Here is a 13169-nt window from a genome sequence, read left to right as displayed (position 1 = left end):
CGGGGGAAGAGTGTTGCAGACAGAGGGAACAGCAAGTGCAAAGAAGCTGAGCCTAGTGGCTAAAGCACAGTAAAGTGGTGGGACAGTGGAAGAGGAGGAGATTTGGGAGGTGGACAAGGGCCCGATTGGGTTGAGACTGGCAGACGGTTTAATTTATGGGAAGCCATGCTGGGTTTTAATCAGGAGAGTGCTATGATCTGATTTACATCTTTGGGAAGATGTTTTATATTGACAATGCAAGAATTTTGCATTCAGCTTCCCATTTTATGTGGGCTTGTTTCACTATAAAAAGAGTTTTGTTTTGTTTTGTTTAGTACTTTCCTCTGAGTAAAATAGTCCAGTGAGGTGCTGCCCATTTACTCTGGAGCTTTGGTGCCACCGATATGCATACTCTCCTGGGGGCTTAGATGCATCGTTTGGGAAGGCTCGGCAGTCGGCAGTGAGGAAGGGGGTTGTTAGTGGAGGGTTTTAGGAGGCTCAGGCTGCTGACCGTGCATGTACCAAGTGGACTGCGTGGGGAGAGATGGCGGTAGGAAGACTGTTATTGGGACAGGCTCCTGCAGGGGATCATGGCCTGGTTTAGGGTGGGGCGGTGACACGCGAGCAAGAAAAGCATTCAAGAGACGTGAAGGTTCCGACACTGGTGACTGGGGGAGCGCTGGTGCCATGGATCAGGATTTGGGGGATCAATGGGCAAGTTTGTTTTGTGGAGAAGAGGCTGAGTCTGGGGAGATGGGACCATCAAGACAGCACTGAGGTGAGCCAGTGGAGCGAGGAAGAGAGGCTACAGTGTCCCAGGCCAGCCACCCCCTGGGGAAAAGGCCTCCCACCTCCCCAGGCCTCCTTTCTCTCTGAGCTTCTTGCCTTCTCTAATTCTTTCTTAGAACTTGAATCTTTCTTCTCCTTTTTTGTGATCCTCTTTACCCATTCCCTCCATGTCCAGCCCAACAATAATTGTAATTAGGCTACTATCCTGGCCTACACATCCTCAAAGACAACTGTAATTTGGGCCAATCCCAGGAAAACCTATGGAAGCCAGAAAGATGACTGTCAGTTTCGAGGTTGATCTAGAAGCAGGCTTGTCTTGGCCTTCCACGTTGTTGGGGAGTGGCACTGGGTTAGTTACCAGGACACCGTCCTCTTGTGCTGCTCCCGCGCTGTCCCTGAGCGGCCCCTCCTTTTCCCTCCCAGTCTTGCTGGAATGAGTATCTGACAACTCGAATTGAGCAGAACCTCGTGCTGAACTGCACCTGCCCCATTGCCGACTGCCCTGCCCAGCCTACCGGAGCCTTCATTCGTGCCATCGTCTCCTCGCCAGAGGTCATCTCCAAGGTAGCCCCACCCTCTGAGAGAAGTGCCAGTGCACAGCCAAAGGAGTGGGCCCCAGGGAATGGACTGACATGTGGGGTGCTGAGGGGCCTGGAGGTGTGGCACCCTGGAGAGCCAGGCCCTCACCTCATGGCACCTACGTCCCCACAGTACGAGAAGGCCCTCCTACGTGGCTATGTGGAGAGCTGCTCCAACCTGACCTGGTGCACCAACCCCCAGGGCTGTGACCGCATCCTGTGCCGCCAGGGCCTGGGCTGTGGGACCACCTGTTCCAAGTGTGGCTGGGCCTCCTGCTTCAACTGTAGCTTCCCTGAGGTGGGCCCTGACCCTGAGCCAGAATCACACCCCTCCCCTGCTCAACACCCCTTCCTGCCTCCCACACATAGACTCTGCCTTGTCCTCATCCTCTGCCACCCAGGTGAGCTCTGTTCCTCCTCCTCTAGTCCTCCAGATGTGACCTCCCTCCCTCTCGCATGCACAGCAGCAGTGCCACCCTCAGTAAGGGCTGAGCTGTGTCCTTACCACCGCTCCTACTCTAGGCACACTACCCTGCCAGCTGTGGCCACATGTCTCAGTGGGTCGATGATGGCGGCTACTACGACGGCATGAGCGTGGAGGCCCAGAGCAAGCACCTGGCCAAGCTCATCTCCAAGCGCTGTCCCAGCTGTCAGGCTCCCATCGAGAAGAACGAGGGGTGTCTACAGTAAGAAGGGGGTGCTATGGGCACGGGGAGTCAGAGGGCACGGGAGAGGGTGGGAGACCTGGCAGTAAGGAAGCGGCAGTGGGGCTTGCCGGAAAGCTCAGCAAACAAGGGCAGTTACTCAGGCACCCCTCTCTTAGCACTCTCCAGAGTGATTCCTGGGTTTTAATGTTCCTTTCCCCATTTTTCAGTCTATACCGTATGGGGGAATTCAGAAGCAAGGGTGCGTGTCGTAGGGATTGGTAAGGCTAAGGAGACAGTAAGGGCATGGGAGGGGCCAGGGGCATCTTCAGTAGAACCTCCAGGCCCTGGCATTCCTGGTGTGGCCCTGGCCAGAGGCAGGAGCCCTCTGACCAGCTAGCTTCCTCCATAGCATGACCTGTGCCAAATGTAACCATGGCTTCTGCTGGCGCTGCCTCAAGTCCTGGAAGCCCAATCACAAGGACTATTACAACTGCTCTGCCATGGTGAGTGGCCGGGCCCCGGGAGGAGGGCGGAGGCCCAAGGGCAGCAGGATGGGCAGAGAGGGCTCTGTGTCCAGAGCAGCTGTTGGGACAGAGGCTCAGTGGGGAGAAGACAGAAGCCACCTGCACCTACAGAGTTCTGTCATGAGAGGTCTGCATAGGGACCTCCAGCCCAGGATCGGACTGCTCACACTGAGGGGGCTACAGAAAGGCTGGGGCAGGCTAGGCATTCTCAGGAGGCCCCAGGACAGAGAGGAGGAGAGCAAGGACTCTGAGTCAGAGCCTCGCTTCTCTGCTTAGTGTGTGGCTTTGGGCCAGTTTACTTGTCCAAGCCGCAGCATCCTCATCTGTAAAAAGGGGTAAGGATGTGACCCCCCCTCACAGAGTTACGAGGATTAAATGAAGAAATCTGGGTGAAGCATCAAAGGCCTCCCTGACTGGTAGCTAGTCTGATTACTAACCCTGTGCTGCCCAGCAAAGTACCCGACAGCCCTCTCAATGTGTCCTCACCAGGTAAGCAAAGCAGCCCGCCAGGAGAAGCGGTTTCAGGACTATAACGAGAGGTGTACCTTCCACCACCAGGCCCGGGTGAGCAGCGAGGAAACAGTTGGGTCCATGAGGTCAGAGGGCTGGGGTAGACAGCTGGGCAGGGGCCCCAGGCCCGAACTGGATGGGGGCTGTTCTGACTGGCTGGGGCGGGGCTGCAGGCACGGGTGCTGACCCACCTTCCTCTGCACAGGTGTTTGCTGTGAACTTGCGGAACCGTGTGTCTGCCATCCATGAGGTGCCCCCACCCAAATCCTTCACCTTCCTCAGCGATGCCTGCCGAGGACTGGAGCAGGCTCGAAAGGTGGTGGCGGGGTGATAAGGGAGGAGAGGGACGTGCCAAGGGGGTCTGGTGGGCTGGGCCACTTTCCTCTCACCTGCCTGAATGGAAGGAATGAGGAGGGAGCGGTGGAGGGGAGGCCCGCCCCTCAGCAGGGGCAGGGCTGACTTGGGCTCCCCTAGGTGCTGGCCTATGCCTGCGTGTACAGCTTCTACAACCAGGACACGGAGCACATGGACGTGGTGGAGCAGCAGACCGAGAACCTGGAGCTGCACACCAATGCCCTGCAGATCCTCCTCGGTGAGGCCTGGCCCCCGCCTGGTCAGTCCTTTTTCCTGCCCACCTCTCCCCTCTGAGCGGCCCATCCCAACAGACACACAAGTGGACGAAACAGCGCCCCCCAGTTCCCCACCCTCACTCTGTCCTCTTACTCCTCCTGCTTCTTCATAGCCTTATCACCACGGGCCTTTACAATTCCCTTATAAAGGTATACAGTACATGCCCAAGGCGCAGATCTTCCCTTGACCTTTCATTTCATTGCCATCTGCCCCCCACCACTAGTACATGAGCCCCAGGAGAAGGCCTGTCTGGACCTGTGCCTGGTAGACGTTAGTAGAACTTGGTAGATGTTCAGTAGGTGTTGGGTGAAGGAAGGAGTGGAAGGAATGAAAGAAGGGAGGGAGCCCCTGTGCCCTGCCCCCCTGCAGAGGAGACCCTGCTGCGGTGCAGAGACCTGGCCTCGTCCCTGCGCCTCCTTCGGGCAGACTGCCTCAACACAGGCCTGGAGCTGCTGCGGCGGATCCAGGAGAGGCTGCTCGCTATCCTGCAGCATTCCGCCCAGGTATGCTACCCCGGCCCTGCACCTCCTGTGCCAGCACAGCCCCTGCCTGGGGGAGTCCAGAAGGAAAGGCAGCAAGGGCGAAGGGATGTTTGGAGACCTGGGTGTGCGTTCCAGCTCCTAGGCCAGCCTGCTGGATGCTGTTGGATCCTGCCACTTAACCACCTGGCATTTCCTACAGAATAAAGGAGTTAGCCCAGATTTGGCCAAATGCTTGCTCGTCAGGATCACTTGGGTAACTTTTTCAGACATATTTCCCAGAGGTGGATTCACAATCCCGGGAATAGGGGCCAGGGAATTGGGATCCACTGGAGTAAGGGATCTCTGAGGTTCTTTCTAGCTCTGATACACTGACGCTGAGTCTAACCTATGAAGCCTGCCCTCAGGGAGCTCAGGGACTAGTATGTAACCTGGACAGGAAGGACGTGAGCATACACTGCGGGCTCCTGAAGCGCAGGGTGGTGTGCTCACGGGCGTGTCCTGTGTTCCTGGAGACACCTCGGAGTTAGATTACACACAGGCGGGGGCTTGTGAAGTGCTGTGGCGAGGGAGGGAGAAGAGGAGGGAGCATTCCTCCCAGGGGCCTGGCACCTAGTAGGCCCTCAAAGAACGTGGGTGAAGGAATGCTGGTCACAGAGGCCCCATGTCCTCTGCTCTCCTACTCCCTACATCCTCCTTCTTCTGGCCAGGATTTCCGGGTTGGTCTCCAGAGTCCATCATCAGAGGCCTGGGAGGCGAAAGGATCCAACACGCCTGGCCATCAGTGAGTAGTCTGGGCAGAAGCGTGGACGGGGAGTGGGAGATGCCAGGCTTCCTGTGGGGCTGAGTGTGGCTCTCTCTCCCTAGGCCCCAGGGCTCCTCGGGGCTGGAGGTGGAGGAGGAGGAAGAGGAGGAGGACGATGAGGAGGATGTCCCTGAGTGGCAGCAGGATGAGTTTGATGAGGAGCTGGACAATGACAGCTTTTCCTATGATGAGGAGTCTGAGAACCTGGACCGGGAGACTTTCTTCTTTGGTGATGAGGAGGATGATGATGATGCCTATGACTGAGGGGGCAGGACGCAGGGAACACCTGGGGCCACCCCGGAGTCATGGGCCTCGGGGGTGGGGAGTTCACCCCTTCCCACCATCGTGGGGGGAGGCGATTCCCAGCACCTGCAGCTCCTTCTTCTGTTTACTGAATAAACGTCTTTTTTTTCACACACTTCTCTGGAAGCTGGCTGGGCAGCCTCCCCAAAGGCCAGGTTCAACTCCCCTCACCCCAGCCCTCCTCATTCTTTACTGTTTTCTTTAGACCTCTGGACTCTTCTGTCCTCAGAGAAAGCCCAAGGCAGACCCATCTGCCCCAAGCTGATAAAGGGAAATGCAGGTCCACATGGTGGAGGGCCAGGCGCAGGCTTGTCCACTTGCCCCAGAGTCAGCCCAGTGTCAGAGGAGACAGAGAGGAATGGCTCTCCCCCGTGAGCAGCCTTCCTCCAAACTCTTGAAAGTCCCTGCAGGGGCTTGAGGGTATTAGGAAGGGTCTTCCTCCTGGGGGCCCATAGCCTTTTAAAGGGTCTCTCCATCGTCACGTGAAGTGGGGTGGGAAGAGGCTATTACTGAGGACCTGCCCCGCCCTGCCACACATACCGATGTAACGTGTGAATTTTAAACATACCTTTTAATTTGGTACTGGGGCTAAGGGGCAGGAATGGTACTAGAGCAGAGTCTGGGATTCGAAGAATTTAATGAAGTGAGGTTAAGTCAAGCGATTGGCTCAGGGGAGGCAGCCACCTCCTCAGAAGGATCAGCCTCAAAGTATCGATCCAGCATGACCTCCACCTCTCCCTCTTCATAGTCCCATACCTGGAACCGCAAGCCATCTGCTGCTCCGCGGATCATGGCTGAAAGCACTAGGAGGGGTGGAGGAAGGTGAAGGGGCCTCCCTTCCATACTCCCCCCTTTCCGCTCCCTTCCTCCTCCCTTTTTACGGGTAGGCACTGTACTCAGAGGCCCCAAAGAAGGCGCTGAGGGCTGGGTCCTCAGAAAGCTGGGGAGGGAGGGTGTGGCCATCCAGGGCTTGGAGTGCTCACCTCGGCCAGACTGCGGGCGGAAGAGGCACAGGATTCGCTTATTGAGGGCTACGGCCCGGCCCAGCTCATAGCCTACACCCAAGGATGGCTGGGTCACTTCTGCCACGACCACTGGGAAGAAAGGTGAGATGAACGCTTGTGAGGGAGAGATGACAGAGTCTGGGTGTGGTGAGGAGGCAGCTCCAGGGCATCCCTTCTAGGTGGGGAGGCCAGGCACGTCCAGGGGATCTAACACCCCAGAGGAGCTGGAGGGTAGGAGGGAGGGCCACTCACCATCAGCCTGCTGCAGCCAGGCCAGGTCTCGCTCATGGATGAGCTTGTCACCCCCAGCAACCTCTTCCCCTGTGGTGGAAAGAAAGCTGGTCAAGGCCACACCCCGGCCCTGTCCTCAGCACTCAGCCCCTCTCCCCTGCCCTCGCCACCCCTATGTCCACCCTGCTCAGGGAGGGAGGGAGACGTACTAGATGACCTCCGAGGGCCTGCCCAACACTAAGATTCCATGAAAAGGAGTGAGGAAGCGGAACAGCCGCAAGAAAAATTCACTCCTGTGCAAGGTGGGATGTGTGCTTAGGGCCAGATGAGTGATGCAGATGAGGTGAAGGGAAGGACTGACTCACTGGGTCAGGATGACTAGAGGAGAAGAGAAGGAGGAGAGCATCCCAGGTGGGGGAAGGGGCAGGCAGCTGCAAGAGAGGCCCGTGCAAGGAAAGGCTGGAGAACAACTAGAGCCCAACAGACTGGCTTCAAGCTCTGGTGGGAGCAGAATCGCCTGAGAACCTGAGTCTTGGCTGCTTCATGAGCTCTCCAGGTGCTTCTGAGACGCGCCGACCTTGGAGAGCCACTGCCTGAATGCAGAGCGTGACCAGCAGGAGGCGGTGGGAGCTAAGGTAGGAGAGGCATGCTGGGGTCCAAGGGTCAGGAGCTCGGTGACCCTACCTGATTAAACGTTACCCACTGGGACCTGAGGCTCACAGCCACCGGCGTCAGAGCAGAATCACTGGAGAACTTGTTAAAAAATACAGTCTAAGTCTTCATCGCAGAGAATCGGCATTTTAAACAAGCTCCCTCAGATTATATTTGAGCACACTAAGGTTCGAGAATCATTAGGCAAGGGTGGATATGACCTGAAACCAAGGAACCTTAAGCTTCAGGGTCCCTCACTTGCACAGGCCCTTTCCAAGGCCCTAGCAATTTTGTTTCGTGATTTCATTTTTTTAAAGAAGTCTGCCCCGGGGCTGGGCCGCTGGTGCAGAGCTTAAGTTCGCACATTCCGCTTCTTGGCGGTCCGGGCTTCGCTGGTTTGGATCCCGGGTGCGGACATGGCACCACTTGGCAAGCCATGCTGTGGCAGGCGTCCCACATCTAAAGTAGAGGAAGATGGGCATGGATGTTAGCTCAGGGCCAGTCTTCCTCAGCAAAAACAGGAGGATTGGCAGCAGTTAGCTCAGGGCTAATCTTCCTCAAAAAAAAAAAAAAAAGTCTCCCAGAATTACATTAGGTCCCACAAATCCTGAATCTGCTCCTGAGTCGGGCAACGAGGAACCACTTAAGGTTTTCTTTTTTTTTTTTTTAAAGATTTTATTTTTTCCTTTTTCTCCTCAAAGCCCCCCGGTACATAGTTGTGTATTCTTCGTTGTGGGTTCTTCTAGTTGTGACATGTGGGACGCTGCCTCAGCGTGGTCTGATGAGCAGTGCCATGTCCGCGCCCAGGATTCGAACCAACGAAACACTGGGCCGCCTGCAGCGGAGCGCGCGAACTTAACCACTCGGCCACGGGGCCAGCCCCCCACTTAAGGTTTTCTGAGCAGAAGAAATACAAGAGTTCTAGGCACAATTTTCAAACTAGAAGAGTCAGCGAGATTCCGGACCAGCAGATCAAAGCCAGGCATTAGAAAGACCCAGAAGCCAGAAGGAGCAGAACACTATAGTAACAGCCTGATCAGAGGGCGGGACAGGTGGTGGGCGGAGCACTGGGGTCTGTCCGTCTAGGAGAGGGCGGATATCCGGACGTAAAGGGGGAAGCAGAAGAAGTTTTGTCTTAGGTTGGGGAGAAGGTGCAGCAGGTGAGGTGGGAACGGAAGCAGCCCCGTCCACTCCCATGCTGGTCCTCCCTACAAAACGCCCCTGGAAAGAGCTGAAGAAAGTTCTCCAAGAAGGAACCACAGGTCAAGATAATAACTGAAAGCGGAGACCGGGCTCACAGCCGCTGGCGTATTCGGACACACGGAGTCTGAGCCGCGGCTCCTTTTCTCGGGCAGGAGGGCGGGCTCCGCGCCGCTGGGGCGCGCGGCAGGGTTGCGGGCGGCCGCCGCCGGGGAGTGTGCAGTTTTGGTGGAGGGACCCGGGCCGGAGCCCTCCCCGGTCCGCCCCGCAGCGCGCGCCCCGCGCCCCGGTGGCCTCACCGTGCACACCCAGGTCGGGAGCCGCCACGTGCTCGGTGAGCACGGTCCCGAAGCGCCGCAGCCGCGACACGATCCGCTCGTACAGCGCCCGGTCGTCGCGTCCGCCGCGGATGCTCCCGCAGAAGTACAGGGCCCTGCGGCCCGGCTCCCCGCGCTCGCGCGCTGCGGCCATCGTCGCCGCCATCGCCGCCGCCGCCGCCCACCTTCCCGCGCCAGGGGGCGCCAGCTCGCGGCCACGTGACCTGGGCCGCCCCGGACTCAGAGCCCTGGTTCCCGAGCGTCCACACCTGTGAGATGGGGACGAGTTCGGAGGATGGCATTACCATTCACACGCTGACGACACCCATGTGCGGCAACCCATCGCCTCCGTCTTCTTAACTTTAACTTCTTCAGGCGGAGCTCGTGGTCTTCCCCATGTCACCTACTTCTGCTCCCCTCCGCCCCCCAGTCTTCCCCATCTCATCCTCCAGGCTGCTCCGGCCCAAAACCTTGGAGTCATTCTCCTCTGCTTTTTCTCTCAAACCCTACATCCAATCCATCGGCAACTCTCGTCGTTTGTCCCTTCTAGCTATTTCCAGAGTTGGATGCCCACCCCCCACCTCCCCTGCCCCCACCCTCCAAGCCTCCACCACCTCTCAACAATCTCCTCGCAGGGCTCCCCACTTCCCGGCTACAGGCTGGTTTCCACGCAGCAGCCAGGCTGACCCTGTGAACACATATTAGGTCATGACCCTCCTCTGCTCAAACTCTCCAGTGGCTCCCATCTCATTTGGGGTAAGACTCAAAAACCCCACAGTGGTCCGCCAGGCCCCACATGATCTGATGACTCTCCAACCCCTCCAACCTCAGCTCCTGTTACTCTGCAGTCACCCTGCTTTCCTGGCTGTTCCTGAAGCGTGCTGGCCACCACTCTTGTCTCGGAGCCTTTGCATTTGCTGTTCCCTGGAGCCCTTTTCTCCCACCTAGCTCCCTGGATGACTCCCTCACCTCCTCCAAGTCTGCTCCCGGGTCACCTTCCCTGACCACCCGCCTCAATATGACATCCTCCCATCCCCAGTACTGCCACCAGCCTTCCCTGCCTTGCCTTTTCTCCTCATGTGCCATGTAATTTATTAATTTTGTTGTATGTCTTTCTGCATCCAGTAGAATGTAGATCCCCAGGAGGGGAGGAATTTGTACCTGTTTTGTTCACTGCTGTATTCCGGCTTCTAGAGCTGTGCCTGCCTGGCACATAGGAAACATCAAGTATTTGTTGAATGAACGAGTGGATTACATGAGAAGTTACGTTTGACAGCACTTGTAATCCGCTCAGCCTTATAGTAGGCTGACAGAAGCAGGCTCTTCAGGGAAACACTGCTGCTTACTGGTAATAACGATGGTTTTCCCCTCATTTTATTATGAAAATACCACAAATATAGGACAAAAAGTTCAAATGAAGCAAGAGGGTTTGCAGTGGGAAGTGAGTCCTGAGATCCCCAGTCCCATTCCCCAGAGGAAGGCGCCATTGGTAGTTTCTTCTGAGCTCTGCCTGAGTGTTAACTATAAAATGCCAAAGAATGGGGTTACAGAGCAGACACAATAATCATTTAAAAAAATGTAAAGACACAAAGAGAAGGCAAAGAGATTTCAGGATATTTCCATCCTCTGATAGTCTAGCTGCAAAGATACAGACCATGGGGCAAACGTGTATACAGAGCTGTGCACTAGTGCCCCCAGGCACCCGCTCACACACTCACACACGCACCTTCAGGAAGGAAGCCTCATGTGCCGGCTGGCTTGATCCTGCACCCTCCTTGTCCTCGCTCATGCCTTCCCTCTGGTTCTCCCCACTGCTGAGGAATGCACATGCACGTGTACACACAGAACACCTTGTTTCTGCCTCTGTCTTAAAGAAGATAAACCAGCCTTCATCTCCTTAGGGTCCACACCTCTGATTGGCTGGAATCCCCTTTCCACCTCAGGCTGAAGAAGAAAGAGTAGAAGAGAGATTCTGTCTTTTTCTCCAGATAGGAAACAAGGCCCTGAGACTGGTTCTACATCCACTGTTAGCTGGGTGTGGATGCAGAGCCAGCCGAGGCTTGCAGCTCAGATCCTCCGGCTCCATGCGGAGAGGCCTGAGTTGGAGGGATGGGGCACTAAGTGATGGGATGGGGGGACAAGGGCGGTGGGCAGTATAGCAAGGCAGCATGACAGGGGAAAATATCTCACCAGGTGACTGGAGGCCAGAATTGAGTCCTAATTCGGTACTTGCTAGCTCTGTGACCTTGGGGTCCTTAAACCATCGGAGCCTCAGTTTCCTCATCTATAAGATTAGTAAGAAATGTTATCCTGCCTTACTTAGGCCCTTTGTTTGAGTGTGGTGCCATTCAGATAAAGTATGTGAAAGCATTTTACAAACCACGAAATGCTATAGAAATGTAAGTCATTGTTCAATTCAAGAAAATTGTTTTCACTGTGGAAAATACCAAACTTATATACTAGTAGAGACAATAGCAGAAGACTACGTACTATATGATTCCACTTAAATGAAATGTGCAGAAAAGGCATATTTAGAGAGACAGGAAGCACACCAGCGGAGGGCTGGGTGGGAGTGGGAATTGATTACAGAGGCCCCAAGGAAACTTTTTGGGGTAATGGAAATGTTCTAATGCTGGATTGTAGTGACGATTGCACAATCCTATAAATGTACAAAATATTGTTAAATTGTACACTTGAAACTGGTGAATTTTATTGATATGTAAATTATACCTCATAAAACTTTTTTAAAAAAGCAAAAATAAAGTATGGAAAATAGTAAAAAAATATAGTGAGATTCAACAATTATCCATTTATGGCCAATCTTGTTTCATGTGTACCCATATCCGATTTCCTCTTTGTACTATTTTGATGCAAATTCAAAATCACATCATTTCATTTGTAAATATTTTAATGTGTATCTCTACAAGATACTCTCTTTAAAAAAAAAAAACTAACCAAAATACCATTATCACAGCTAAAAAATTTAACAAGATTTTTTTAAACATCATTAAATATTCCATCAGTGTTCAAATCTCCAGTTGTCTCAGAAATGTTATAAATGTTTGTTTGTAATTTATTTGTTTAAAAGCAGGAGCCACATAATGTCTACATGTTGTGATTGGTCGATGTGTCTTTTAAGTCTATTTTAATCTCCCCTTGTATACTCTGTCCCCCACTGCAGAGTTTCCTGACTCCAAATCTGGAGTTTGCCGACCTTGTCCCTATAGTGTCATTTAAAGTGTTCCTCTGTCCTGTTAATTGGAACTGGATCTAGAGGCTTGATCAGATTCAGGTTCAGTTTTGGGCCAGTCTCCTTCACAGGCGCTGGTGTGTCCTCCCGTCACGGGGAGCATAATGTCTGGATGTTGCTCTTTTTTGATATTAGCAGCCACTGATGCTTGTGCCCAGATTGATTCATTTGTTCAGTCATTCAGGGGACACACTCATAAAAATGTTTTTATTGTAAAGTAAAACCCACCTGCAGACAACTTAAAAGCACCACCTTAAAGCAAATGAATTATTAGGAGATAAATACTCTTGTAACCATCACTCATGTCAAGAAATAGACCTTCAGCCATCCAGAAGCTTCCATGAGCCCCATCCCGATCACAGCCTCCTTACTCCCTCCAAGAGTAACCACTGCCCTTAGTGTTATAGTCAAGACAACAAAGAAGGACAGAAATAAACTTCCTTATGTTTCTCTGTGGTTTTATACCCAAATGTATATCCCTAACATATGGTTTAACCTTACTCTTTTCTTATATGCCTTTTAAGTGTCTTTTAATATACAGCTTCGGCGATACATTTTTTAAAGCATTTTTGTGCAAGACACTCAGTGGGCACTAAACAAGCTACAAAAAGGAGTCAAGAAGTGTCTGAGACTTTAGACCTCGTTTGGCTTTGAGACTTAGCTCAGGAATAGAAGTCAGATTAAAGCTGTGCTGGGACGCGCAAAAGGTGGAGCGATTCAAAGAAAGCAGACATCAAGCATGTGGAGGATCCCTTCCAGTTTGTCCTCACACTCCTGCCATTTAAAACCCAGGTCAGACGTCTGCTTCCAGCCGAAAAGCAGTAGCGGGGACCAGATTTACCCGCCTACGTTTTTTGTTTGTTTGTTTTCCAAATGTAACTTTCCTTTCCCAGATGTGTTTAGAGGAGACAGAATTGAGCATCTCCGCCCTCATGTGCACCCTGTCCACCTTACCTACGTACGTTCTTAGGCTGATCTCCTCCCCAGTTGCTAGGACGTTTTCTTGCTAGTGACATCACTTATGATGGGAATTTTGTGAAAGAGGGGGGCATCTGGCCTCCTAGTCCTCTCTTCTGTGCCAGCCATCTGTAGAGGCCAAAACAAGGAATTCAGCCTTAGTGCTCAATTTCAGATTTTCTTGTGAATAATTATTAATTTTAAAATTTATTACAAAACATACCAAGTATGTGAAAAGTATAAAGACCAGTATATCAAATATCCTTGTATCAACTACCCAGGTTTATCAAATCTTAAAATTTTCTTATATCTATT

At 53.3% G+C, this 13169-nt stretch overlaps 2 protein-coding genes across 5 annotated transcripts in view; one reads left to right on the top strand and one right to left on the bottom strand.

Annotated features, from left to right (window-relative positions):
• The window catches only part of CUL9 (cullin 9), a 34811-nt gene extending 29452 nt beyond the window's left edge, over positions 1 to 5359 (top strand). For 3 of the 4 annotated variants that reach the window (XM_046639455.1, XM_046639456.1, XM_046639454.1), the window contains 10 exons: positions 1192 to 1332; positions 1480 to 1644; positions 1869 to 2032; positions 2403 to 2496; positions 3007 to 3081; positions 3233 to 3343; positions 3502 to 3619; positions 4027 to 4160; positions 4847 to 4920; positions 5004 to 5359. In XM_046639455.1, coding sequence (XP_046495411.1) covers positions 1192 to 1332; positions 1480 to 1644; positions 1869 to 2032; positions 2403 to 2496; positions 3007 to 3081; positions 3233 to 3343; positions 3502 to 3619; positions 4027 to 4160; positions 4847 to 4920; positions 5004 to 5205 — 1278 coding nt within the window. In that variant the 3' untranslated portion in view covers positions 5206 to 5359. Of the gene's footprint in view, positions 1 to 1191; positions 1333 to 1479; positions 1645 to 1868; positions 2033 to 2402; positions 2497 to 3006; positions 3114 to 3232; positions 3344 to 3501; positions 3620 to 4026; positions 4161 to 4846; positions 4921 to 5003 lie in introns of those variants that run through there. The other variant, XR_006885279.1, reaches the window with a different exon arrangement.
• Positions 5360 to 5796: 437 nt separating this feature from the next.
• On the bottom strand, positions 5797 to 11363 carry DNPH1 (2'-deoxynucleoside 5'-phosphate N-hydrolase 1). Its single transcript, XM_046639458.1, has 4 exons — positions 8630 to 11363; positions 6501 to 6569; positions 6228 to 6338; positions 5797 to 6047 (listed from the first exon to the last, which is right to left on the bottom strand). The coding sequence occupies exons 1-4, from the start codon at positions 8811 to 8813 to the stop codon at positions 5899 to 5901; spliced, it is 513 nt and encodes a 170-aa protein (XP_046495414.1). The 5' UTR covers positions 8814 to 11363; the 3' UTR covers positions 5797 to 5898.
• Positions 11364 to 13169: the final 1806 nt, after the last annotated feature.

Source organism: Equus quagga, chromosome 15 (assembly GCF_021613505.1).
Source record: "Equus quagga isolate Etosha38 chromosome 15, UCLA_HA_Equagga_1.0, whole genome shotgun sequence".
NCBI classification, from domain to species: domain Eukaryota; kingdom Metazoa; phylum Chordata; class Mammalia; order Perissodactyla; family Equidae; genus Equus; species Equus quagga.
This window is presented reverse-complemented; position numbering and strand designations above follow the sequence as displayed.